At 34.8% G+C, this 25,106-nt stretch overlaps 1 protein-coding gene and 1 non-coding gene across 2 annotated transcripts in view; both read left to right on the top strand.

Moving 5' to 3' along the window:
- Positions 1–25,106, top strand: part of UNC13C (unc-13 homolog C) — a 569,448-nt gene that overhangs the window by 251,131 nt on the left and 293,211 nt on the right. Inside the window, exons 9-11 of the mRNA XM_042988813.1 lie at positions 18,433–18,602; positions 22,398–22,513; positions 24,614–24,777. Of these exons, the coding sequence (XP_042844747.1) occupies positions 18,433–18,602; positions 22,398–22,513; positions 24,614–24,777 (450 nt within the window). The remainder of the gene's footprint in view (positions 1–18,432; positions 18,603–22,397; positions 22,514–24,613; positions 24,778–25,106) is intronic.
- On the top strand, positions 11,323–11,429 carry LOC122239807. The gene has a single exon (XR_006219193.1). It is a non-coding gene; the product is annotated as a U6 spliceosomal RNA (small nuclear RNA).

Below are 25,106 nucleotides of genomic sequence, written 5' to 3'. Positions count from 1 at the left end.
TTGTGTTCTGCCTGTTTATCGTTTATAGTGTTCTACACGTTTAATAGCATTTAAATTCTAGAAGCAACTCCGGGTCATTAGGCATTTCTACACATTTGCAGCTGAAAACAATGAGTCTCAGACTTTGTTGAAGTTATAACTTGTACAGCCAGCCTCTGCCTTTTTCTCTAAGTACTTGACTCTCTCACTAGAGGTTCCTGGAGGGGCTAAATTGGTACATACTACTGTTGTAAATTTTTCATAGCTTATTGATTTTTATATATAATAAGTCATTACTCAAAAATTGTGACATCTTAGGCACATCCACTTGCACTGATGGTATTTTCCTAGTAGTTACACAACATTTTAGATCATTTTTGTTTTAGTCCATAATGATTTTCATGTCTTTTATGTACATTAGTGTTCTCTTTGCACTTATATTTTGAGCTCCTTGAGGGAGAGGATCTCCTAAAATGATGTTGGGTAAAAAATAAACCTAAAAATATTTTTTCTAAAGAATATACTTAATAATTATTTTCAAATGATAATTTCTGAAGTTAATTTCTTACCAATGAAAGTGTCTTTTATAAACTTTTTTTTCATTTTCACTATTTCTTAACCCCAACTTCTTCCTTCTTACTGTTCCTCCAGTGACATTTTTTCCCCAAGAAGTTCCAAAGATTTTTCTTCTCTGTGTATGCTCCTTGAGAATTATTTAGTGAACTTAGACATTTTTTTTTTAGTATTTGCGGTATCTGTTTTCCTGCCTGATGAAAATTCTATAAATGTCCTTAGCCTTCATAATAAGCTTGTTATTTTCTTTCAGTTATGTGTCTATCTGACAAACTTTGCTGCTTTTGAATTGAATTGGACCTGAAGGGACAAAAAGTACAAAATGAATTTTTATTTGGTTAGAGTGAAATAAGCAGTGAAAGTAACCTCTTGAGCTTTTTGTTTTGACTAGATCGTGTTATCCTTTTTCACTCTTTCCACACAGAAGTAAGGATAAAAACACACACACACACACACAGGGTGGAAAATTACCACGAATTCTGTGGGAACATTTAGCATACCTCAAGATGATATCCAAGGATCTTTCTGACATCATACATTTATTACTTTATGAAAGTTTACTATTGACAGATAATTAAGTATGTGTGTTTGGAAAATTCCATCAAAAAAAGGAGACAGTGACTTTATTTTTTTAACACTACTAACATAAGATTTATATTTAAAGTTATTTAAAGTCTTATTCTTTAATGCTTAACTATTTAATGTGTAATTAAATATTTAATTGTAAACTATTGCTCATTTATACCTTGCTTTGTTCCAAGGAGAAATTGAAGCAACTAATCCAGTTTTATTTTTCAGTTGTGTATTCAGTCATTAGGATTGAAAAGAAACTAAATGATTTGAACACAAAATATTTTGCAATATAGGAGTAAAGTTGTGGAGAAAATGGTAAATTGAGGGAAAATTAAGTTGATACATTTGTGCACTGGCTTTTCCGAGAGCTCAGAGGTTAGAAAGTATTTCTAAAAACAGCTAGTAGCCATGTACAATCAGGAATAGTGAGTCCTTCTAGAAGACTTTATATGTACATACCAGGAATTTGTGCAACATGCAAGTCAAGAGTAACACATATTTGTGAATGCTATCTGCCAACTGGTTAACTCCTCACTGACTTTCTCATCTGGCGGTGACCTTACATCTGTGACTGTTTTGCCTAGCTTTTACTATTCACCCCCCTCCTTTTTTTTAATTCTTAAACTCTATTCTTTTTTCACCCCTTATTTAAAATCTAATTTTTAAAAAATTTACTGCCCCTTAAGAGTATGGATCTTACCTTTCTAGAACCCACTAAACTCCTTAACAGCCAGAAGTTTTGAAGGTCTTCCACTTTGGGGTCAAATGTCAGGACAATAAAATTCCCACATGAGCTTAAAATCTTTGTATTTTTTGACTAGACAAAATTAATCTACTGTTGCATTGGAGGAGTGGGTTGGGAAAATCCTTGAAGAGTAGATGAGTTGCTTGTAAAGCATTTATGATAATATTTTAGTGATCTCCTCTGGGATCGATGCCATTCTCAAGAGAATCAAATTTAGTAAATCTTGAAGATCTCCACAGCTTTCTCAACTGCATTGTTAAATTATCTGGTAATTAATTTGCCCTCCCAGGAGCACCTGGCTGGCTCTGCTGGTAGAGCATTGGACTCATAATCTCGGGATTGTGAGTTCAATCCTGTGTTGGGTATGGAGCCTATTAAATAAATACATACATACACAGTACCCTCCCATACCTCTCTTAATTGCTTCAGTGTCTTGATTAATATTCGGGCAAGTTTTTGTGAATGCACTAGTTGTTTTTATTTATTTTTTATTTCTTTAATCTTACCAAGTACAAACTAGGATACAAACAAAACTTCATTATATAAAACTGTTTATTACTAGGTTGGGTCATATGAAATTGCTGATAGTCAACCCTTCTGACCTGTAGAAATGGCAACTTCATATGATTCAATTTAAAGTATCTTATACTAAAATTTTACCTGAATAATCAGTCTTAACTTTGTATCTGGTTGATAATGTTTTTGCATACTTTTGTTAAATTGTGTGTACAGTTGATGAAATTGGATTGTTTTATGTTTGTTATACAAAGTTTTGGAAGTTTGAAAACAGTCAAATGTTTGGCTAAATTTTTCTTCTAGCTGTTCATAATTACAAACATTCACCTTAAATTTTCAAGACACTTTGAGTTTTCATTTTAGTGATAAAGTGTAGCTAATGTAGATGCCCAAATATCACAGATGCTATCAGTTGCTTTGTTGTGTTTGTGCAGTGGCTTGTTATTTTTTTTTTTCTTTTTGGATTTCATCTCTTGGTATTTTTTTGTAGCATCCACCTCAAAAGAGTCCAGGGAGGACTGAAATATAACCAGTGTTACTATTTATGAATTCGTAAATGCAGTTACCCCATTCCAGATAGTTGGTTGAAGCTTAGATTTAAGTGGAAAACCTAATTGGAATGTATGATTCCCAGACATTGCTTCTCTTCTTTTGCAATTCCTTAATGATCACTGCTGAAGTCTTCCTTAAGCTGTGCTGTGTTGCTGATATTGGGAATGAGATGGCTGTTAGCTAATAGTATTTACCTAATTAGCTAATAGCAATTACCTGATTGCTGCTCCTGATTCAAGTGTAGTGTTCACATAAAGTCTGATCAGATGGTTGTTGTAACTGCAACTTGTTGCTGACCTTTCCATCATTGCTTTACAGTTTCGTGGGAGAAGAGAACTCATCTTTTCTAATAAAGGGTAATGGGGAGAATCTAAGAGAAAGGCAAGTTAGGTGCCATAGAAACTAATGCTCACTGATTCTGTTCTCCCCCGAGATAAATTCTGCCTATTTAGTTGAATCCTTTTTCTCTGGCCAGAAATAGTCATAAGCTCTGTAGAGGTCTCTTGGATATACAGGGTGTGAGAGGGGTGCAGAGAAGAGTACTTTTTATTAGTTTTTTTTCCCACCTTTTCAGACATTTAATAAATAATGCACTGAATACAAATATATAATAACATGAATTATGCTCATTGCAGTGAAAATTGGTAAAAGGATGCTCAATCTTTTTTTTTAATTTTTAAAAATGTTTTATTTATTTATTTATTTGTTTGTTTATTTATTTATTTTTTAGAGAGAGAGAGAGAGACAGAGTACAAGTTGGGGAGGGGCAGAGAGAGAGGGAGACACAGAATCCAAAGCTGGCTCTGGTCTCTGAGCTGTTAGTTGAATAAGATTTTATTGCATTAGTATACATTGATTATTTAATAAATTTCCTATTCTGATAACCAGACTAATTATATGTTTTCCTGTTTCCTGTATCTGCAGTAACTTGTTCTTCTCTGTTAGAGGCAAATGATATTTATATGTTTGAGTCATAAAAGTAGCTGCATTCATTCCTTAGCTGTACTTAAAAACCTAAATGCCCAATATCATTCTAAGTGTTATATAAATAATCATCTTTAACAGATAATTATTGATATTCTAACTTTATAGATTGGACATGGAGACTCAATGTAACTGCATAATTTGACCCAAATCATATTTCTAGTAAGTGGCTCAAATGAAATTTGTATCAGGTAGATATTTTTCCAAGCCTTTTTTATTATTCAATCAAGCCTAATACACTTTGGCCTTGAAAGTAAAATGACAATGGCATAACTTCTCTGCATCACAGACCTTGGGGTATTGGAGCTATAATAAGATAACCACAAAACAATGGCAACATACACTCTTCCAGGACCTTTATAGTTGTATTATATTTTGCTTTACAAGTCGTTGACATACAGCTTCTTTATTTCAGGGAGAAGTAAGTTTAAGAAAAAAATGCATGTCACCACTTAAAGTCAGACTTCGGAAGATGATGTCTGTATTCAAATGGCAAATAAATGTCAAGCACACATCTAAAGTGGACTTTATTTCTAACTTCAAACAAATGGCTCAATTTCAACTACATAATTGTGCCACGAATTTAAACATGAATATATTTGTAATGTTGAATGAGCTATCACAAGAGTATGATTACTCTTAACTGATATTTTATTTATTTTAGTTGACACACAATGGTACCTTAGTTTCCAGTGTATACCATAGTGATTCAACAACTCTGTGTGTTATGCTGTGCTCACCGGAAATGTTGCCATCATCTGTCACCATGCAACACTATTACAACATTACTGACTATATTCCCTATGCTGTGCTTTTTATTCCCATGACTTACTCCTTCCATAAATGGATGCCTGTATGTTCCACTCCCCTTCACCCATTTTGCCCATCTTCCCACAACCCTTTCCTCTAGTAGTCATCACTTTTCTTTATTTATAGGTCTGATTCTTACCATTTGTTTGTTCATTTGATATTTAGACTCCACATATGTGTGAAACCATACGGTATTTGTCTTTCTCAGTCTGATTTATTTTGCTTAGCGTAATACCCTCTCCATCTATCCATGTTATCTGCATAGCATCTATCCATGTTATCTCAAGTGGCATGATCTCATCCTTTTTAAGGATTGTGTAATATTCCATTGTGATATGTGTGCATATGTGTGTGTACATCTTTTTTTACCCATTCATCTATCAGTGGACACTTTGGTTGCTTTCATATCTTGGGTATTATAAATAAGGCTGCAGTGAACATAGGGGTCATGTATCTTTTTGAGTTTGTGTTTGTTTTCTTTGGGTAAACACCAAGTAGTGGAATTATTAGATAGTAGAGTATTTCTATTTTTAATTTTTTGAGGAACCTCCATACTGTTTTCCACAGTGGCTATACCAATTTACATTCCCACCAACAGTGTCCCTTTTCTCCACATAGTTAACAACACAGAAGAAAAAGCTTTTGCATTGTAAGGGAAACTATCAACAAAAGCAACCTACTGAATAGGAGAAGGTATTTGCAAATGGTATATATGATAAGGGGTTAATATCCAAAATAGATAAAGAACTTATAAAACTCAACTGCAAACCCCACAAACAATTATGTTAAAAAATGGTCAGAGGAATTAAATGGACAATTTTCCAAAGAAAATACAGATGGCCAATAGACCCATGCAAAGGTGCTCAGCGTCACTAATCATCAGGGAAATGTAAATCAAATCCACAATGCGATATACCTTGTACCTGTCAGAATGGCAAATAGAAAAGACCAGAACTAATAAGTGTTGGTGAGAATGTGGAGAAACAGGAACTCTGTGATATTTCTTTTTTTTTTCTTTCTCCAATAAGCAATTTTGAGTATTTGCTACAGGTATGAGGGATTAAAATATGAGAAAAAAGCCACAGAAACAGGGAAGTTTCATTCACAGATGATATTTCATCTGAGTTTTGAAAGACAGGTAAATGTTTATCAGGTACGGGAGTAGGGAAAGGAAATACTTGTCCTAAGAAAAACAATGAATAAAGTGAGCTTGGAAAAATACATGGTGCACCAAAGAAATGGTGAGTAGAAACCACACCCGTCTTAGATACACATTCTTATGCACATAAACATTTCTCCTATTTTTGAGAGTGCCATTTGGGCCTCCAGTTTTATACCTGCTATTTTTACTTGAAATACATTTGAGGTGTAACATTGTATGGATTTATGATGTTGAGCTATGTTCCTTCTACCCCTCCTTTCTTGAGGGTTTTTATCAAGAAAAGATGCTGTATTTTGTCAAGTGCTTTTTCTGTATTTATTGAAAGGATAATATGGTCCTTATCCTTTCTTTTATTAATGTGGTGTGTCTCACTAATGGATTTGAGAATATTGAACAAGTCCTGCAGCCCAGGAATAAATCCCACTTGATCTGAGTGAATAATTGTTTTAATGTACAGTTGAATGTGATTTGCTAGTATCTTGTTGAGAATTTTTGCATCCAGTTTCATGAGGGATATTGGCCTGAAATTCTTATTTTTAGTGGGGTTTTTATCTGGTTTGGGATCAAAAAGAATGAAATCTTGCCGTTTGCAACAATGTGTTTGGATCTAGAGTGTACTATGCTAAGCAAAATAAGTCAGGCAGGGAAAATAAAATATTATATGATTTCACTCATATGTGGAATTGAAGAAACACGACAGATGAACATAGGGGAAGGGAAGGAAAAATAAGATAAAGCAAATAGAGAGGCAAACCACAAGAGACTCGTAAATACAGAGAACAAACTGAGGGGTGCTGGTGGGGTATTGGGTGGGGTTGGGATAAATGGGTGATGGGGATTAAGGAGGGCACTTGTTGGGATGAGCGCTGAGTGTGACATATAAGTTATGAATCACTGGGTTCTACTCCTGAAACCAATACTACACTGTATGTTAACCTGCTTACATTTAAATAAAGAAATTTAAAAAAAACACATTATATGAATTTAAGGTGTATAATACCTTAATTTCATACATTAATATATTGTAATATTACTAATTTGGTGTTAGTGCCTCTATCATATCACATAGTTATTTCTTTTTTTGTGGTGGGAATAATTATGATCTAGTCTCTAAGTACATTTGATGATTGTAATGTCTGTATTCAGTCTACCATGCATTAGCTCTCCAGGACTCATTTATCTACTAGTTACAAGTTTGTACCCTTAAACAAAACCTCTCTTACTCTCCCAAACTCAGTCCCTGAATATCACAATTTTACTCTTTGTTTTTACTAGTTTATACTTTCAGCCTCCACATATGCATATCATATATATCTTTCTATTTTCTGATCTCTGTCTTCCTAATCTCTCTTTCCACAGCAAAATGGGCAGTAACGTATTTGTCTAAAGTTTTTTTTTTTTTTTGCCTTTATTATCCATTTATTTATTTATTTATTTATTTATTTATTTATTTATTTATTTATTTTTGAGAGAGAGAATGAGTAGGAAAGGGGCAGAGAAAGAGAGAAGGAGAGAGGGAGGGAGAATCCCAAGCAGGCTCTATGCTGTCAGCACAGAGCCGGGTGTGGGGCTCAAACCCACAAACTCCAAGAACATGACCTGAGCATCAAGAGTAGGATGCTTAACCCACTGAGCCACCCAGTAGTGCCCTTCTTTTATTATCTTAACATCATTAGTTTTGATTAATTAATGCTAAAATTTTAATAGTATTTAATAATTCTTAAGAATACTAATTCTTGGGGTGCCTGGGTGGCTCAGTCGGTTAAGCGTCCGACTTCGGCTCAGGTCACGATCTTGTGGTCCGCAGGTTCGTGCCCCGCGTCGGGCTCTGGGCTGATGGCTCAGAGCCTGGAGCCTGCTTCCCATTCTGTGTTTCCCTCTCTCTCTGCCCCTCCCCCGTTCATGCTGTGTCTCTCTCTGTCTGAAAAATAAATAAACGTTAAAAAAAAAAGAAAAAAAGAATAATTCTTAGTATTTAATAAATAGTATTTAATAATTCTTAAGAATAATAAGAATAATTCTTATTCTGCAATATAGTATCTGTGGAGAAAACACTAGATATAAAATTAGAATACAAGACTTTGAGGTATTTATTATCTAATTGTGAGGCTTGAAGGTAGGGCAGGCAAATGGGTGTATCTTACCAGGTAATCCTTTGCCTTTTGGTTCTGCGATCTGTGACATTTCAAGGGCTCTTTCAGGCAGTGCATGAATCCCTCTTCACCTCCTGTCCTTTTTTGGAAGTGCCACTAAAAATATAATTCATTTCTTGTTATTTTTATCTGCTTTGTCATTAATTTATAGAATGGATCTCCAATGCTCTATTACTACAAAGAAAAACCTCATGAAAACTTCAGAGTAAAATATTAGGGGCTGTTATTTTGATCCTGATACCCATAACTTGTCCTTAATAAATGCAGGTGAGAAAAGTCGCTGTGCACTGTCCCTGGGTTTTGAACTTAGAATTTGTTCCTGTGCTATAATACACTTCAGAGGTAATAGGGTTGGGATCTTCCTTCAGTAACAAATGAGACATCAATATTGCAGTGAAAGTGGGCTACATAATTCATAATAAATCACTAAAAGGAAATGTGAACACTGAGTGTCTCACATTATTTCCATTTGGTGGGCCAGGGTTTAAGGAATTAAGATGTAACTAGAGAATTTAATTACTGTTTAAAAGGCTGCTGCTGCTTTGCCTCGGGATGGCTCTTGCTGGTTTCTGGCTGATGATTTTCTCAGCCAATGTTCTGCCTTCCAGCCTGAGTTGAAGTGGGATTATTTACAATTACTAGATATTTTAAAGTACGCTTTTGTTGATTGTAAGAGATAAATATGAAAATAAAATACAAATTTTTTTGAATTCTACCACCTACATTTTGATATATACCCTTATAACTTGTTAGTGCATACGCCCACACATATTTACTCATATATATTTAGTCTCTTTTATTAAATGTTTCTATTAACCAAACTCAGTACAATACCATTTAAAATATTATAGAAATCTCATTTGCTACACTTAAAAGGTATGGCTATAATTTTATATAATTTTAATAGACATGATTTTTAATGTAACATCACTTCCTATTGGCTTTTTATGTGATATAATTGCCTCGAGAGATGTATTTTACTTTCTTCATTAGATCCAGTGCCATTATAGGTGCAGTTTCCGTTTAACAACTATTTGCTGATAAACTACATTAGTAATGACTTCCCATCAAAGTATGATTACTTGAGCAAGGGCGTGTTTTTCTTTGCATTGAATTTAGGCTTTATTGACTTTATAAAATTCATGGGCATCTGTGTAGGTAAAGCAGGTTTTCTCAGAATGGGTTAAACTCTGGTAATTTGAGTAAGGAGTGGGTTTTGTTTTTGTTTTTGTTTTGCTTTAGCCATTAGAGATGGATATTGGGCCATCTCCAGGAAACTCTAAATCTAAACATATTTGCACTGAAACCATTTGCAAAATTGGAATAAATAATTATAAAGAAATTAGTCATTTGGATGGCAGCCAAAAAAAATTGGCAAAACATTGATTGGCTCTACAGAGATATGGTACCTATGAATTAAAAACAAAACACAGACACACGCGCGCACACACACACACACACACACACACACACACACACAAAATAGAGGTTAGAGTGGGGGAGCCAAAGCATAAGAGACTCTTAAAAACTGAACAAACTGAGGGCTGATGGGGGGTGGCAGGGAGGGGAGGGTGGGTGATGGGTATTGAAGAGGGCATCTTTTGGGATGAGCACTGGGTGTTGTATAGAAACCAATTTGACAATAAATTTCATATATTTAAAAACAAAAACAAAAACAAAAACACAGACACACACAAAAATCCTGAGTCCCGGGGGGGAAATGTTTTCCTTTAATTTGGGAATAAATAAAATATTGTATTCCCATGGAAACAAAACCAGTCTTTAACAATGAAAAACCATAAAATTAGACATATTATCCACTCTTTAACAAGGGAATTATTTTTAAAGGAAAACCACAAAGCAAATGGCTCTAACAATATTCATTTTATTTTTCAAGTGTTTGTGCAGTAAAATATCTTATTCTTTGCTGATAAAAAAGCCAAATTCACAAACTGGTAAACTAAACTAGAAGTCTGGGTTAGATAAATAATCAGGTTGGATATGGTCTAGTGGAGAAAGATTTAATCAAACTATGGTTTTTCTATTATATGTGACAGATTTTTTTTCTTGTATGTAAAGATATTTCTCTTGCTGTCAAATTTTGTTTTCTTATGTGAGCCTGTCATTTCCCATCTTAAATGCAAAACTTTGTGTTTTCATAAAAGTCAGGGTTTGGGAAACACATTAAGTAGCTAAGAAATAGCATAAAACACAGCAAGTATAAAAATTAATTGTTTTAAATTGTATCCGAGGCAATCAAGCAAAAATGAACTTTATAGTTTTTTTAAATAATTTTCCTACTTAATTTGATTAGAATTTCATTTACTTTCACATTAAACCACAACTGTAGCTTAGTAAAAAGTGGTTTATTTCATGCAGTAGGAATTACAGGTACAGGGATTTGAGGGCTAATACAGTAACTGAATTATATTCCATCAAAGAACAAAGCTTATCCAATTTTTTGTTTTAACATCTTTAGTGAAAGCTATTCTATATCCACATTCCAGAATAGTAAAAGAAGAAAATATAATAGACAAGACCAGAAGACTTGGGCTTATATTGGATTAAAAGGACTATGTCGAGTGGTCATTTCCAGTGACTAGGGAGGCTGAAGTACTTACATAAAAGTAGAAAAAGAAAAGGAGGGGTTGAAAGGTTGTTGAGTGAACTTGTTTATAGTATCTGCCACCTTCTACCTCTTTGACTATTTAACATTTATATTCAACCTTTCTATCTCTTTATTTAATTTGAATAAAATGAATTCATCCTCACCCTTCCCAAGTAGGCAATCCCAAAATTGTATCCAGTTTCTGCAGTTAACTTGAAGTCCATGATGTCTGGGTAGTCTCTCCGTCAGCTCCAGGTTTGGATCTTTGTGATGCTACGTCTTACAAATTAAAGTTCTCTTCCTCCAAAGTTGCCAATGTATTATTGTGGTGAGAAAAGGAGATAAGGTAATACTAATTTAGAAGTCTCATTCAGTAATAGGGAAAATAGGAAAGATAAGACCTTTGTTGGTACATCAGCAAATACAGAGTCCTACTGGCCAGGTACACTCAGGACTTGGTGATCCTAGTGTCGCAAGTAGTGCTTGGCTAACCAATCTGGCAGGCCCTTGTACTTTCCAGATGAATTTCTGTCATCCATTTTCCTCCAGGTTCTTGGTTCTACATTTGGGGACACCTTCCTTGTCCAATTTGTCAATGCCTATACTCTAAGCAGGTACTATGGAAATTTGAAAGCAAATGAAAGTGGGCTCTAAAAATAATTAAAAAGTGCTCATTTTGGCAGCACATATACTAAAATCAGAACAATACAGAGAAGATTAGCAGGGCTCTTGCATGAGGATGACATAAAAATCAGTGAAACAGATGATGATGATAATCATTATGACGATCATGATGATGATATGAAGAGCAACGCATTTGCTTTAAGTACAGCTGTAGCCAGGCTGAGGCACATTTGGCAATACTCTTCCCTGGAAAATATTTACCAGGATTCCAGAAGATGGGCTTCAGCACAGTTTTACGAGTAACCACATAGGTCTGGAAATTTTAACTCTTCACTACTGGCTCCTCTGCTCTAATTCTCTTAACCTGATAGCTGCTGCCTCACCCTCTGCAAAACAGTAAGTATGCCAGGGTGAGAATGCAACACCAGGAATCTCAGCTTTGCCTCTCAGTTCTCTTCACTGTCACTCAGAGACCTCCGGAAGGAAAGTGTTTGAAAAGCCCAGAGACAGCAGTTTTATCTTTTTGAAGTTGCGCTTAGAGACCCCTGCTTGTTAAATACACATCACATTTTTATGTACAGAAGGAGCTGGCTTTTCTCAACCTTGCAGGGTTCCAAATTATGATATCCTCAATTTATATTGCAGGACACAAGCAGAGTGAGCCTCATTGGGCATAGCTGTGCTTCTTGGCATCTCTGCTTAGAGACTGTCTAGATTTAGTTTGAGTGCACCTCCACTGTAGTGCATTTTGAAAGCAGCAAAATTTAATAAGCACAAGGAGACATTCTAAATTTTATTCCTACCACTCATGTAATAAAAAAGCTTTGCTTGCCATGTGGTCAGAGTTCCAGGGCATAGCAAGCAACAGTTTGACCAGTTGTTTTGCTTCTGCATTTCAAAATGAATTGGCTTTCCAGACTGAGGTCATTAAATCTTCACTGTCTGTCCCCATCATGTCCTCCATGATCAATTCCACATAATCTCTGTTATTGAAGCTCCCTTCATTGTTTAAAAATTACTACATTCCTCAGTATTCTTTTGCAAGCAACAGAGTTCACTCTAGTTTATGAAGAAGAAAGATGATTTCTTACATTGTTAAGTTGCTCAAGGCTTTTGGAGAGGTCAAGTGCCTGCCTTTGAAGCTACTGTAGAGAAACAATGTCCAATTATATCATAGGGTTTCTTTGGAGAAAACAACATTGCCATCTTTAACCAGTACTTTTGCTCCTCATAACTAAATACCAGAAACTCTATGTCAAAATATTAAAGCCCCCACCACCTCTGTTTCCAAAAGAGCAAATCCTCAGAAGAGAGCCACTGCTTCACTTTGTTCAATTTTGAGTTCGGATCTTGCTGGAATGCGGGTCAAATATCTGGGTCATAGCTACAGAGGAATCTAGGAATATGAGTTATCTAGCTTTAGTCTTTCTTGAGAAGATGAGGAACATAAAGGAGGAATGTAGTCAAAATGGAAAGCGCATATTCAGAGATGCCAAGCATCCGTCTGTGATGATTCTTTGCCACACTGCCTTAAACTAAATCTCTGATTTTATATGCATTGCAAAATCCTCCTCTTATTTCCAACATTTGCAACGGTAATCCCACCAGTCTTTGCGGAGATTAAAATGTAAGTTTCTGATGGCTTAAACCCAAACCATAATAGCAAACATTGTTTATTTTTTAATATTGTTTAAAAAAAACTCTGGGAAGGATAAAGTAGGAACTGGCATGTCTTCCTGAGAAAAAAAATAGAAACAATGTTAGTAGTGTAAGATGTTAATAATAGAGGAATCTGTCTGGGGGACATGCAGAGCTCTCTGTATTCTCTTTGCAACTTTTCTCTCAATTTATAATTATTCTAAATTTAAAGGTTTACTTAATTAAAAAATAGAAAAAATAGAATCAATGAGACACACAGAGATATTTAAATTCCTTTCAGCAAAATCACAAGAATAGGGGCCCATCACTGATTATATTTGTTCTGAATCCATTAATATCACATGCAATTCATTTTGACATTAAGAAAGGAAGAGTATGGTTGGGTGAATTAACCTCACGAAGTCTCACTTGTGTCTGTAGATTAAAAGACGCAATAAATAACTCAATAAATAATAGACTCAATAAATAAAAGACTCAATAAATAACTGCTAAATGGGTGAATGAGCACTTGGGTATATGGGGTGAGGGAATATTGAACTCTTGATGTTATAATAAAAAATACAAACTAAATTAATGGAGAAAATAATAGAAATGTGAAAAATCATTTAGAAGGTGTACTTACATCTGGTACAAAACAGAGAAGCTATTTCTAAATAGGAATTTGAAAATAAAGGTATTACAGTGTTATCTCTCCACTTGGCATATTTATACACACATACACACTTAGAAAAACAAAATATATATGTATACATATACATTTATGAAGTATGTACAAGGAAAAAGAAAAGTTATACCTATGTGTGTTTATTTGTATACACATATATGTGTTATTACTCTTGTATATGGATTATTTTTTGTGTGTGTTGTATATATATAATAAGCTAAAAATCTTTACCTTAAATTTATAACAAAGCCTAGGGCCTCAAAAATTTATTCCTAGAAACAAGACAGGATGTTTTGATCTTGTTAAATAATAGGTTCTAGAAATGTTTACCAATCTTTATTATCCAGAGTTTGCTATTTATCGTGCCTATTATTTGCAGGTAAAAATTATATTTGATGTCTGTTTCCTAGGATGTATGTGAACTCTGAGATTTATTTTATCAAAAGGTGACAAGAAGGATTTCTTTCTGCCTTTGTAACATCTTGAGTTTTAAGTTTATGGCAATGATAACTATTTTTACTGATATTCTAAGTTTTCTTTTGTTTTTCTAAGAATGAGACAAATGGGTTGGGAGCTGGGTTTTTTTTTTTTTTCTACATTGACTTTATTTTCTTTGTGATAGCAAAGAAATTGTGAGCTATTTTTAATATACATTTTGGATAAAATGGTAATGATTCCTCTGTCTAGTCTCCCTACTCTAATTTCAGGTGTGTTACCTCTGGGATCCTGAGTGAATAGGCCACACCTGTGCTATCATCTCTTCCAACTGTTCTGGGTGGTTGAAAGTGGTTTTGTTAGTTGCAGTAGATACAGTTTCATTGATTTAATTCTTCTTCTTTTCCTGTTATTTACACCATATTATTATAGTAAAATAGTTATCAAAATTAGAGAATTTCTTTGATAAAAATGATCTAAGAAGGATGACATTATTTTTCCTTCAAGTATAATAGCATTTTATTTTGGCAAAACTTTGCAGATATGTAATGAATATGTTTTTTAATGCTAGATGCATGCTAGAAACCAAGTCAAGAATGTAGATATTAATAAACATAGGTACTAACTTCAAAAATAACTCATGAAATAAGGACGTTATATTAGTGCCAACTATAGAACAAACACTTAAGAGTCACTGTACTAGCTGTTATAGAATATTATTTTAATTTCCAAAAATATCTTCTAAGATAGGTATTATTACCCCCTTTTTATAGATAAATAAACTGAGGTTCATAAGTCAGGTAGAAGTAGTTAGTAGTTCTCAACAGTATTAGTCCTAATGACCCCTTTTACATGATATAATTCATGATGACATTTTTATGTTGAAACAAAATAATATGCAATTTTATCAATATAATGTCAAAAAATAAGCATAATATTCCAACTATGATATAAAGAAAAATGTGTTTTATAATGTATTTTAATATATAAGGATCAAGTACCCTAGAACACATAATGTAGTAGATGTATGCTTTCATCTGTTGGTAGAATTAGCATATATGTGACTATTTCAACTGCAGACTGATACAAATACTTTGATTCAAATACTTGAAGTGATTTTGACACCGGTAATATAATTTCTCAAAGCAGAAAACAACTCTTGGTAAAGTTCAGAACAGCAACAACAATAAACTTGGCCTTTGGTGATTTACATACTAGCTGTTTTCTAGGAAATTTTAAAACTTTTTTAAAAGTTTATTTATATATTTTGGGGCACCTGGGTGGCTCAGTTGGTTAAGCATCCGAATTCAGCTCAGGTCATGATCTCTCAGTTCGTGGATTCAAGCCCCATGTCAAGCTCTGTGCTTACAGCTCAGAGCCTGGAGCCTGCTTCGGCATCTCTGTATCCCTCTCTTTCTGCCCCTCCTCCACTCATGGTATATCTTTCTGTCTGTCTGTCTGTCTCTCTCTCTGTCAAAAATAAAAATAAACACTAAAAAAAAAGTTGATGTAATTTGAGAGAGAGAGGTTGCTAGTAGGGGAGGAGCAGAGAGAGAGAGTCCCAGTCAGGCTCTGCACCCGACCTTGAGCCTCAAATTTACAAACCATGAGATGGTGACCTGTGCTGGAGTCTGATGCTTAACTGAATGAGTCACCCAGGTGCACTGGAAATTTCAAATCTTAAAATGTGCAAAAGAGTTGGTGCTTTTATATAAATAAAATCTCAAACTGAGGTGATCTTCAATGGATTTTGCATTTTAATTAATACTTTTGTATCGTTTCAAATCATGCAGGCTGTCCAGTAGATGGTAAGGTGTCCAAATCCCTGGCCAAACCCATCTTATGCCATTAGTGCCCCTAAACATTAGTTAACAATAAAAAAAATTCCAGAAATTTCCAGAGTGCTCTCTGTAAAAAACTCTTACTTTACATAGAAATAGTGCGGCTATAATTTTCACACTGCCATGTCATATTCCAAACTTTATTCTTAAATGTACGGTATGATTTTGCCTCATAGGTTAATGGAAGAGAGAGCATACTGTCAAGAGTCCTTAAGTATGTTTTATGCCATTAGTCCATTTGGCAATCCGGTGAAAACTACGGACTGTTTTCAAAATCATGTATTTGTAAATGCATGAAATAAAATACATGGAATTGAAAAGAAAATCAATTACTTTGAAGAATACCTTTAGTAGGGGAAATAATAGTTACAAATAATATTACAGTCATTACTCGTGATGCTACATGTAAATATCTGTGGTTTTATTAGTGATAAAATCTTACAGGTATTGATAACACTGCTCTGGTTTGTTGTTTATGGTCATAGTTGAAAGAAAATAAAGATGAAGTCATTTTATTATTCTTTTTTTCTTTCTTCAAGTTTTATTGAAATTTCATTTAGTTAAATACAGTGTAATATTAGTTTCGGGTGTAGAATTTAGTGATTCACCACTTACATACAATACCCACTGCTCATCGCATGTTCCCTCCTTAATATACATCACCCATTTAACCTATCCCCTCTGCCCACCTCCCCTTCAGCAACCCTCAGTTTGTTCTCTATAGTTAAGAGTCTATTTTCTGAATTTCCTCTTTTTTTTATCCCCTATATTCATTTGTTTCTTAAATTCCACATATGAGTGAAATCATATGGTATTTGTCTTTGTCTGACTTATTTTTATTAGCATAATACTCTCTAGTATTATGCTTCTATCCATATCATTGCACATGGCAAGATTTCATTCTTTTTAATGGCTGAGTCATATTCCATTGTATGTATATATATTCCACATCTTCTTTTTCTATTCATTAGTTGATGGACATATGGGCTCTTCCCGTAATTTGGCTCTTGTTGATAACGCTACTATAAACATCAGGGTGCATGTGCCCCTTTGGATCAGCATTTTTGTATCCTTTGGGTAAATACCTACTAGTGCATTTGCTGGATCTTAGTAGGGTAGTTCTATTTTTAACTTTTTGAGAAACCACCATACTGTTTTCCAGGGTAGCTGCACCAGTTTGCATTCCCACCAACAGTGTAAGAGGGTTCCCATTCCTCCATATCCTTGCCAACATTGTTGTTTCCTGTGTTGTTAATTTTAGCCATTCTGACAGATGTGAGGTGATAGCTCATTATGGTTTTGATTTGCATTTGCCTGATGACGAGTGGTGTTGGTATCTTTTCATGTGTCTCTTGGCCATCTGTATATCTTCTTTGGAAAAATGCTTGTTCATGTCTTCTGCCCATTTTTAACTAGATTATTTGTTTTTGAGGTTTTGGGATTTATAAGCTCTTTATATATTTTGTATGTTAAGAATTCATTCACTGACCCCAGGTTGAAGATCCTTATGCTAGAGTGAATGCATGTGTAGAACAAATTGGAGCTCATCATTGATGATCCTAACTGGATCAATAGCTACAAAAACAGTTATAGATAACAGGTGACTAGCTGCTGATGCTTAAAGATTGATTGGTTAGCAGGCAGAGAAGCATAGGGAAAAGTGTATACAAAGGCCATAGGGTCAGGAAACACCATGATAGGTGTTGGCAACACTGACATAGTATGTGTGGGCTTCAACAAGAGTAGGTAGAGGAAACCTGAAAATGAGGAATGGATTAAGTGTGCAGTTTCATCTTAAAAACAGAAGGATTTTGCTTTAATGCTAATTGGTTTAATATCTTATACACTTATTGGGATTTTTAGTTTATTAAGAACTTGCACATAACTGTAGTCTCATTTTTACTCTGTGACATCCATTTTCTTCACATCTATAACAATGGCTTTATGTTGATGGTGCAGTATTTTCTGAGCATGCCTATGTTGTTCTAGACAACCATTGCAAACAGGAAATATATCATAGAGAAAATACACCAAAGATTTTTCACCCATATTTGATTATATCTAGTTCAGTGAAAGGAAATATGATGGAATAGGATGTGATTTCCCCTTATTAACACTGCTTAACTAATGCAATATTTTTCAATATCCTTGACACCCACAACATCCTCTAGATGGACTATGTCAGTGGGAAATCTCCTTTATTAGATAATATGCAATGCCTTTCTGGATTAGACAGATTTAAAATGAGTTGCAGGGCACCTGGGTGGCTCAGTCAGTTAAGCATCCAACTTTGGTTCAGGTCATGATCTCACCATTAGTGAGTTTGAGCCCCTAGTTGGGCTCTGTGTTGACAACTCAGAGCCTGCTTTGGATCCTCTGTCTTTGTCTCTCTCTGTCTCTCTCTCTGCCCCTTTCCAGCCCATTCTCTCTCTCTCTCTCTCTCTCTCTCTCTCTCAAAACTAAACATTAAGAAATTATATATAAAATAAGTTGCTAACATCAAATGCCATTTAGAGCAGTTACTAATGGTTAACTTATCCACATTTATTTTCAGTGAGTGCCATAACTCCACAGATCGCATCAAAGTCAGAGTGTGGGATGAAGATGATGACATTAAATCCAGAGTCAAGCAGCATTTCAAAAAGGAGTCAGATGATTTTTTGGGACAAACAATTGTAGAAGTGAGGACCCTGAGTGGAGAGATGGATGTCTGGTACAACTTAGGTGACTATTTTTAAATCTACTTGAAAAACAGTTAAATAAAATTTCAGAATACCTGTGGCATGTGTTATCTTCCCATATAAGTAAAAATAATCAATGTTCTTCAACATTCTGCTGAAATGTTTATTTCAGTCCAGTATTATTGAAAGTTGTTGGTAAATTTGAGATAAAGAGAGAAAGGCTTTCAAAAAATCAATTGGGTGTCTTTTAGGGGGAAAATCTCCCATTCTAGATTTTAATTCATAAATAGAGCTTCAAAACCTTTGCCAAATGTACAGGAAAAAGATACATATGACTTTTTGCTGTTTGATTTATTTCTTTTTGTTCCCTTAATGAAATTTCAGTAATAAATAAAAAGTATATTTTGGTTATCTTTTGAATGATGATATAAAAGTAGTCTCTAATTGGCAAAGCCAAATTATGTGTGGACTTATATTTCCTTGGTTGATAAAGATATTGAGAATATGTTTAGTTGGCATGACTTTTTAAGTGAAATTTTATTATGGAACCAAAAATTAAATGAAGTTTTAATTTGAATTTTACAGTAATTGAATAATAACCGAGAATCATCAGTGCTGATTTAATAATAATAAAAATATATGCATCAGCTCAGTTTCTATAGAGGACATGATCCTTAATATGTGTTTTAAAAAATTTTGCCTGTAGTTGATACTTAATGCTACATTAGTTTCCCGTGTACAACATAGTGATTCAACAATTCTGTACGTTATGCTACGCTCACAGAAATGTAGCTACCATCCATCACCGTGCAACACTATTACAATATCATTGATTATATTCCCTGTGCTGTACCTTGTATTCCCATGATTTAGTCATTCAATAACTAGAAACCTGTTTCTCCCGCTCCCCTTCACCTATTTTGCCCATACCCACAACCCCATTTACTCATATATAGAATGTAAAAAAACAAAAGAATTGGGGTGCCTGAGTGACTCAGTTAAGCTTCCGACTTGAGCTCGGGTCATGATCTCATGGTTGCTGAGTTTGAGCCCTGAGTCGGGCTCTGCTCTGACAGCTCAGAGCCTGAAGCCTGCTTCGGATTCTGTGTCTTCCTCTGTCTGCCCCTCTGCCGCTTGCACTCTGCTTCTCGCATTATCTCAAAAATAAATAAAAATTAAATTAAAAAAAAATTTAAAAAAAAACAAAAGAATAAACAAAAAAGTAGATTCAGATCTATAAATATAGAGAACAAACTGGTGGTTGCCAGATTCAAAATTTTTTAGTCATATCATCTGAAATGTTTTAATTAAATTTTTAAGGGCTGGTTGTGAATCCAAGAAGACTTTACACAGTCCCCGATTACAGAGTTTCCATTCAGGATATCAATATATTGTAGAAAATCAGAGTGCTTTTGGTTTTTTGAAAACACACACACTTCAAGAAATGTAAAATTTGAAAAAGTAAAGGGATAAAGCCATACAATTAATGAAACTAAATATAATAATTTTAAAGAAAGAAATATATATAATATATCTGGACACAAATTACTCAAGCTAGACTAAGAACCCAATATCAAAATACATTTTAAAGAAATCTTCCTTTTAAAAAAAATTGTTTAACATTTATTCATTTTTGAGAAACAGAGACAAAGTATGAGTGGGGAAAGGTCAGAGAGAGAGGGAGACACAGAATCTAAGCAGGCTCCAGGCTCCAAGCTATCAGCACAGAGCCCAACGCGGGGCTCAAACTCATGGACAGCAAGATCCTGACCTGACCTGAGCTGAAGTAGGCTGCTCAACAGATTGAGCTACCCAGGTGCCCCTTAAGAAATCTTTCGTAAAGAAACTCATTGCTTCTACATTATTGATGCAATTTTTAACTCAGTTACAGTGCTCATCCTCCTGTATCTTGTTTATACTACAAGACAACTTTCTATATGAAAACAGAGATGTTAGGCAAGAGTAACCTTCAGGCCGTTAGCTCTGTGCAATACTCACAACTTGTGTTGTAAAGTAGTTTACCTATACATAGCCTTTTTTTGTTTTGTAGTACATAAACATGACCTTATAAAGCAGTTTGAATTCAAAACAAATTCCTTAAATTGTTCTTTTGACAAAAGAGCAATTCTTTTGATGTTCTTTTCTTCCTGTCAAATGTCTTTTGATGTGAATATATATAGTTTGCCAAGGAGCTTGAATGAGCTATTGTAAAATCAGTAAAAATCAGCTATTTAAGCTCTTATGCTGGAACTGTCCTCCCATTGGCGGGGAGGAAAATATGATGCAACAGGACAGGGAAGTCTTTGCGTGTTTACCGTCAGTTTGTATGTTTGTGCCCTCATTACTGATGGGAGTTTTAGGAGAGGAAGAAGAAGAAAGGGAGGGAGGCTGAGGACAGGTTTTGAATTTGTGTGAAATCCTTCAGTAGGTTCAATCCACCTGGGTACCGTATTTGTTCTTTTTGGACAATGTTCCTTTTTCATCACATGGAATTGATTCTACCATGCATGGGAGGACTTGACCAAAAGCTCTGGGCATCTAAGCAGAACCTGTGTCCCATGATCTGTTGGGATGATTATAGTTAAAATCAAAGAACCAGGGGTGCCTCGTGGCTCAGTTGGTTAAGCGTCCAACTTCACCTCAGGTCATGATCTCTCGGTCTGTGACTTCCAGTCCTGCATCAGGCTCTGTGCTGACAGCTCAGAGCCTGGAATCTGCTTTGGATTCTGTGTCTCCCTCTCTCTCTCTGCCATTCCCCCACTCACGCTCTGTCTCTCAAAAATGAATAAATGGTTAAAAAATTATTTTAAAGAAGAAGAAAAAAAAATCAAAGAACCAGAATTGCTCCCCTGGCTGGGACTTTGGACAGAGGTCTGTGACTCAAAGATTCCAGGATTTAGATTTCTTTTGGCCCAGCAGGCAACTTTAATATTTATTGAGAATCAACTATCTCCCAGCCAATCAGAGAAACTCTCATGATCCTGGCACTTCTAAGAGAAGAATCTTTATAACATAATGACTATTGAATATTAACAATGAAAAGTCAGCAGATATTTCACTATAAGAAAACAGGCTTCGTGGGTTGACTGTGTCTTTTATGACTAAAAACCGTTATGCTTAGAAAGAGGGTCAGGAAGTCTTTACCTTTCTCTGTCACTCTACCTCTTTATGTTTTATTTGTGAAATGGATCAGCTTGCCTCTTTTTATTTCATGTATAAAGTAGATGTCAAACATAGGTCCCCTGTGTACATTTACCTTCTAGGAATTTTGTGATTGTGCTTTTTTTCTCTTAAATCTACTGATCGGTTCATATTGAACATACATGTACGTTATCGGACTGAATTGACTTCATATTGATTCCATCCAAATAAATAGGAGGCCTTTAGGAATTAGTAGGTCTTTATGAATCAATCATGAGAAAACTATTAATAAACTTTTTGTTAGAGCTTTGACTCATCTTTTCAAGCATAGAGAAGAGAAAGCTTTTAGAAAAAATAGTTTTCTGGTTAATTGTACTTTTAAATTATCTTGCTTTTAATTGCCAAATAATTAATTGCATTGTATAAACTGATTGAGTACACGGAAATCTGTATCAGAATGGTAGGGTTTTCTGATTAAGCTTTTTTGTTTGAAGATCTATAACACCATTTGATAATTAGTCACATAATAGGCACATTATTTTAAATTGTGTTTCCAAGAATCATAATGGGTTGTTAATAATCAAACCTGACCTAGAAAAGTGGCTTTTAGAAATGGAAGCCTTTTTTAAGCTTTTGAAAAGTTCTATGAAAAATATGATATTTCCAAAAGTCACCAATTACTTTTTTGCTTTATCAGAGAAACGGACAGATAAGTCAGCTGTATCTGGGGCCATAAGATTGAAAATCAATGTGGAGATAAAAGGAGAGGAGAAGGTTGCCCCATATCATATACAATATACATGTTTACATGAGGTAAGTCAATTGAATTGTGTTAATAATAAAATCTAGAAAAGAAATAGTACTTTATGGATCATACAACAAGGTATTTTGTTTAAAAATATAATTGAATTAGGTTTGTGAAGTTGTTCCTGGAGTTCTGACCCTGTACAATAACACGTGATGTGGAAGGGTATCATATGGCCCATGTATTGCTCTCTGAAGGGTGAGAAGATATCCTCTAATAAGAGTTAGAACAAACACATGAGGCAGGTATTAACAAGTAAGACAATAAGATAATGATGAATAAGTAGACCAAGGAAGAAGAAAAATACTAAAAGTATTCATTAAAAAAAATAAGTAATGATAAATATTTTGGAAGCATTAAACATATAGTACTTTAGTAATGCAAGAGAGGACCCAAATATGATTTTTTTTTTATAGTATTTTTTTTTTCAACTTTTTTTTTTTTTATTTATTTTTGGGACAGAGAGAGACAGAGCATGAACAGGGGAGGGGCAGAGAGAGAGGGAGACACAGAATCGGAAACAGGCTCCAGGCTCTGAGCCGTCAGCCCAGAGCCTGACGCGGGGCTCGAACTCACGGACCGCGAGATCGTGACCTGGCTGAAGTCGGACGCTTAACCGACTGCGCCACCCAGGCGCCCCGCAAATATGATTATTTTTGAGAACGCTGAGTTAATGTGCAGGTTTTGTTAAAGATTTAATTGGAAGTATTAGAAATGCAAAATGCTAATACTACATTGCATCAATGGTTTTTGGTAGCCAATGTAATCAATGATTTTTTTTTTCTTTTTCTGAGTATTATATAAAAGCTTCAATATATATTGAACCATCCTCCATTTTAATTACCCATTCCACAGACAAGTCGGCAATGGAGAATATCAAATGTAGTTACCACCCAAGGATAGTAGAGAATATACCCACCCAAACAGTAAGGCTTGGTTGACTTAAAGGTTGATACAACCCAGTTTGAATCCAAAGGGCAGATTGACCTCAGTATAGATATACAGACGTATAATCTTAGGCTTCTATTGGATGCTTTGTGTCTGAGAGCCTAAAATTGTCCCCAGAGCCTTTCTCTGATACAAATGGCCCTTGTCCTGTGTATCGAAAAATATGAGGTAAAACTGAGGAATGTACTTTTCCCATGTTCAGAGAGGTAGAGAGGAAAGTACCTTCCTAAGATAGAAAAGATAAGTGAAAGAATCTTTGCTCTTTGCAAATAACTTTTCCTAAATGTATCTATGAAAATTTATATGTGTAATTATTTGCACCTCCATTTTACCAAAGAAGGAATGGGGAGCAGTATTTAAGTCATTTACATATTACACATAATTATATAAAGGGCCTAGGCTTAATTTCCTGATTACCACCTGGCTATGGATATTCCTTCAAAAAAGGTGGTTCAGTTTTCAAACCAGTGAAACTGGCAAGATGGAGAGCCAACTCTAGCCTGAAAGATTGGATAGAGAATTTTTGGGATATGAGGAATAGCATTGTACTTTGCTTTTCAGAGTCTTTTTCTGCTAGTCCATGAACCAAAAAGACCTGAAATCCAAGAAAGGGTCCTTTAGTGACCTAAGCTGCATCTATGTAGCAGGTAGTTCCCAACACTTGTTAGAAGCAGAAAGAAAATATGTGTAGTGATTTTTATTTCATTAAAAAATTCTCATTCATTTTTAACCTCAATTCCTTGCTCTGACTCCAACCATTTCATAGTCAAAGCCCTTTACATACTAAAATTCTGTATCAACAGCCAAAATCATGTTATTCATCCAGGGCTCTATAATTTACTTGGAGCCCATGAGTGTAAAATATGCTCTAGCATGTAGAAATGTTTACATGCAAAACTTTTACTTTCTTCTAAAATGAATTGGTATGTATGAAAAACATTTGAATCATTGATTCGGTGTAGGCTTAGGCAGAAATAAAATCAATTTGCATAAATACGAGGTGAGCTAGGATAAAAACTCAATATATTCCTATTGCTTATATATGCTAATGAAACATTAGATGCCATCACAATGCAAATATAAATTACTGAAAGTTACAGTTACATATTTATGGTCTATTCTGAGGAATTACTGAACAATTGAAAACCACTTACTTTCAGAATCTGTTCCATTACTTGACTGAAGTGAAGTCTAATGGTGGAGTGAAAATACCAGAGGTCAAAGGGGAGGAAGCGTGGAAGGTTTTCTTTGATGATGCTTCCCAAGAAATAGTCGATGAATTTGCCATGCGTTACGGGATTGAATCCATTTATCAAGCTATGACGTAAGTACTACAGAACAGGTACATGTTCGAAAATCTCTGAAATCTAAAAAGAAAGAAAAGCATTCATTTCTTTTCTTCTCATTCAAATGAAATTTTGATTCCAGAGACAATTACATTTGAATGTGCCCATTTGATGCTGGCCACTCATAGCTGTAAAGTGTTAAGGATTTGATAATTCACTACCACCATCTTCCCAAACCTTATTTTGTGCTCCAAGTGTGGTCCATTGATGAACATTGTTAGCACAATCTGGGAACTTAGCCCTCCTGATACTTCTCATCAATTCTAAAGTTGAAGAACCAATGCCTTATTTGATATCTGAGGAAATT

The sequence above is a fragment of the Panthera tigris genome, chromosome B3 (genome assembly GCF_018350195.1).
Source record: "Panthera tigris isolate Pti1 chromosome B3, P.tigris_Pti1_mat1.1, whole genome shotgun sequence".
Lineage (NCBI taxonomy): Eukaryota > Metazoa > Chordata > Mammalia > Carnivora > Felidae > Panthera > Panthera tigris.
Note: the sequence above shows the minus strand (reverse complement) of the source record. Positions and strands in the feature narration are given on the sequence as shown.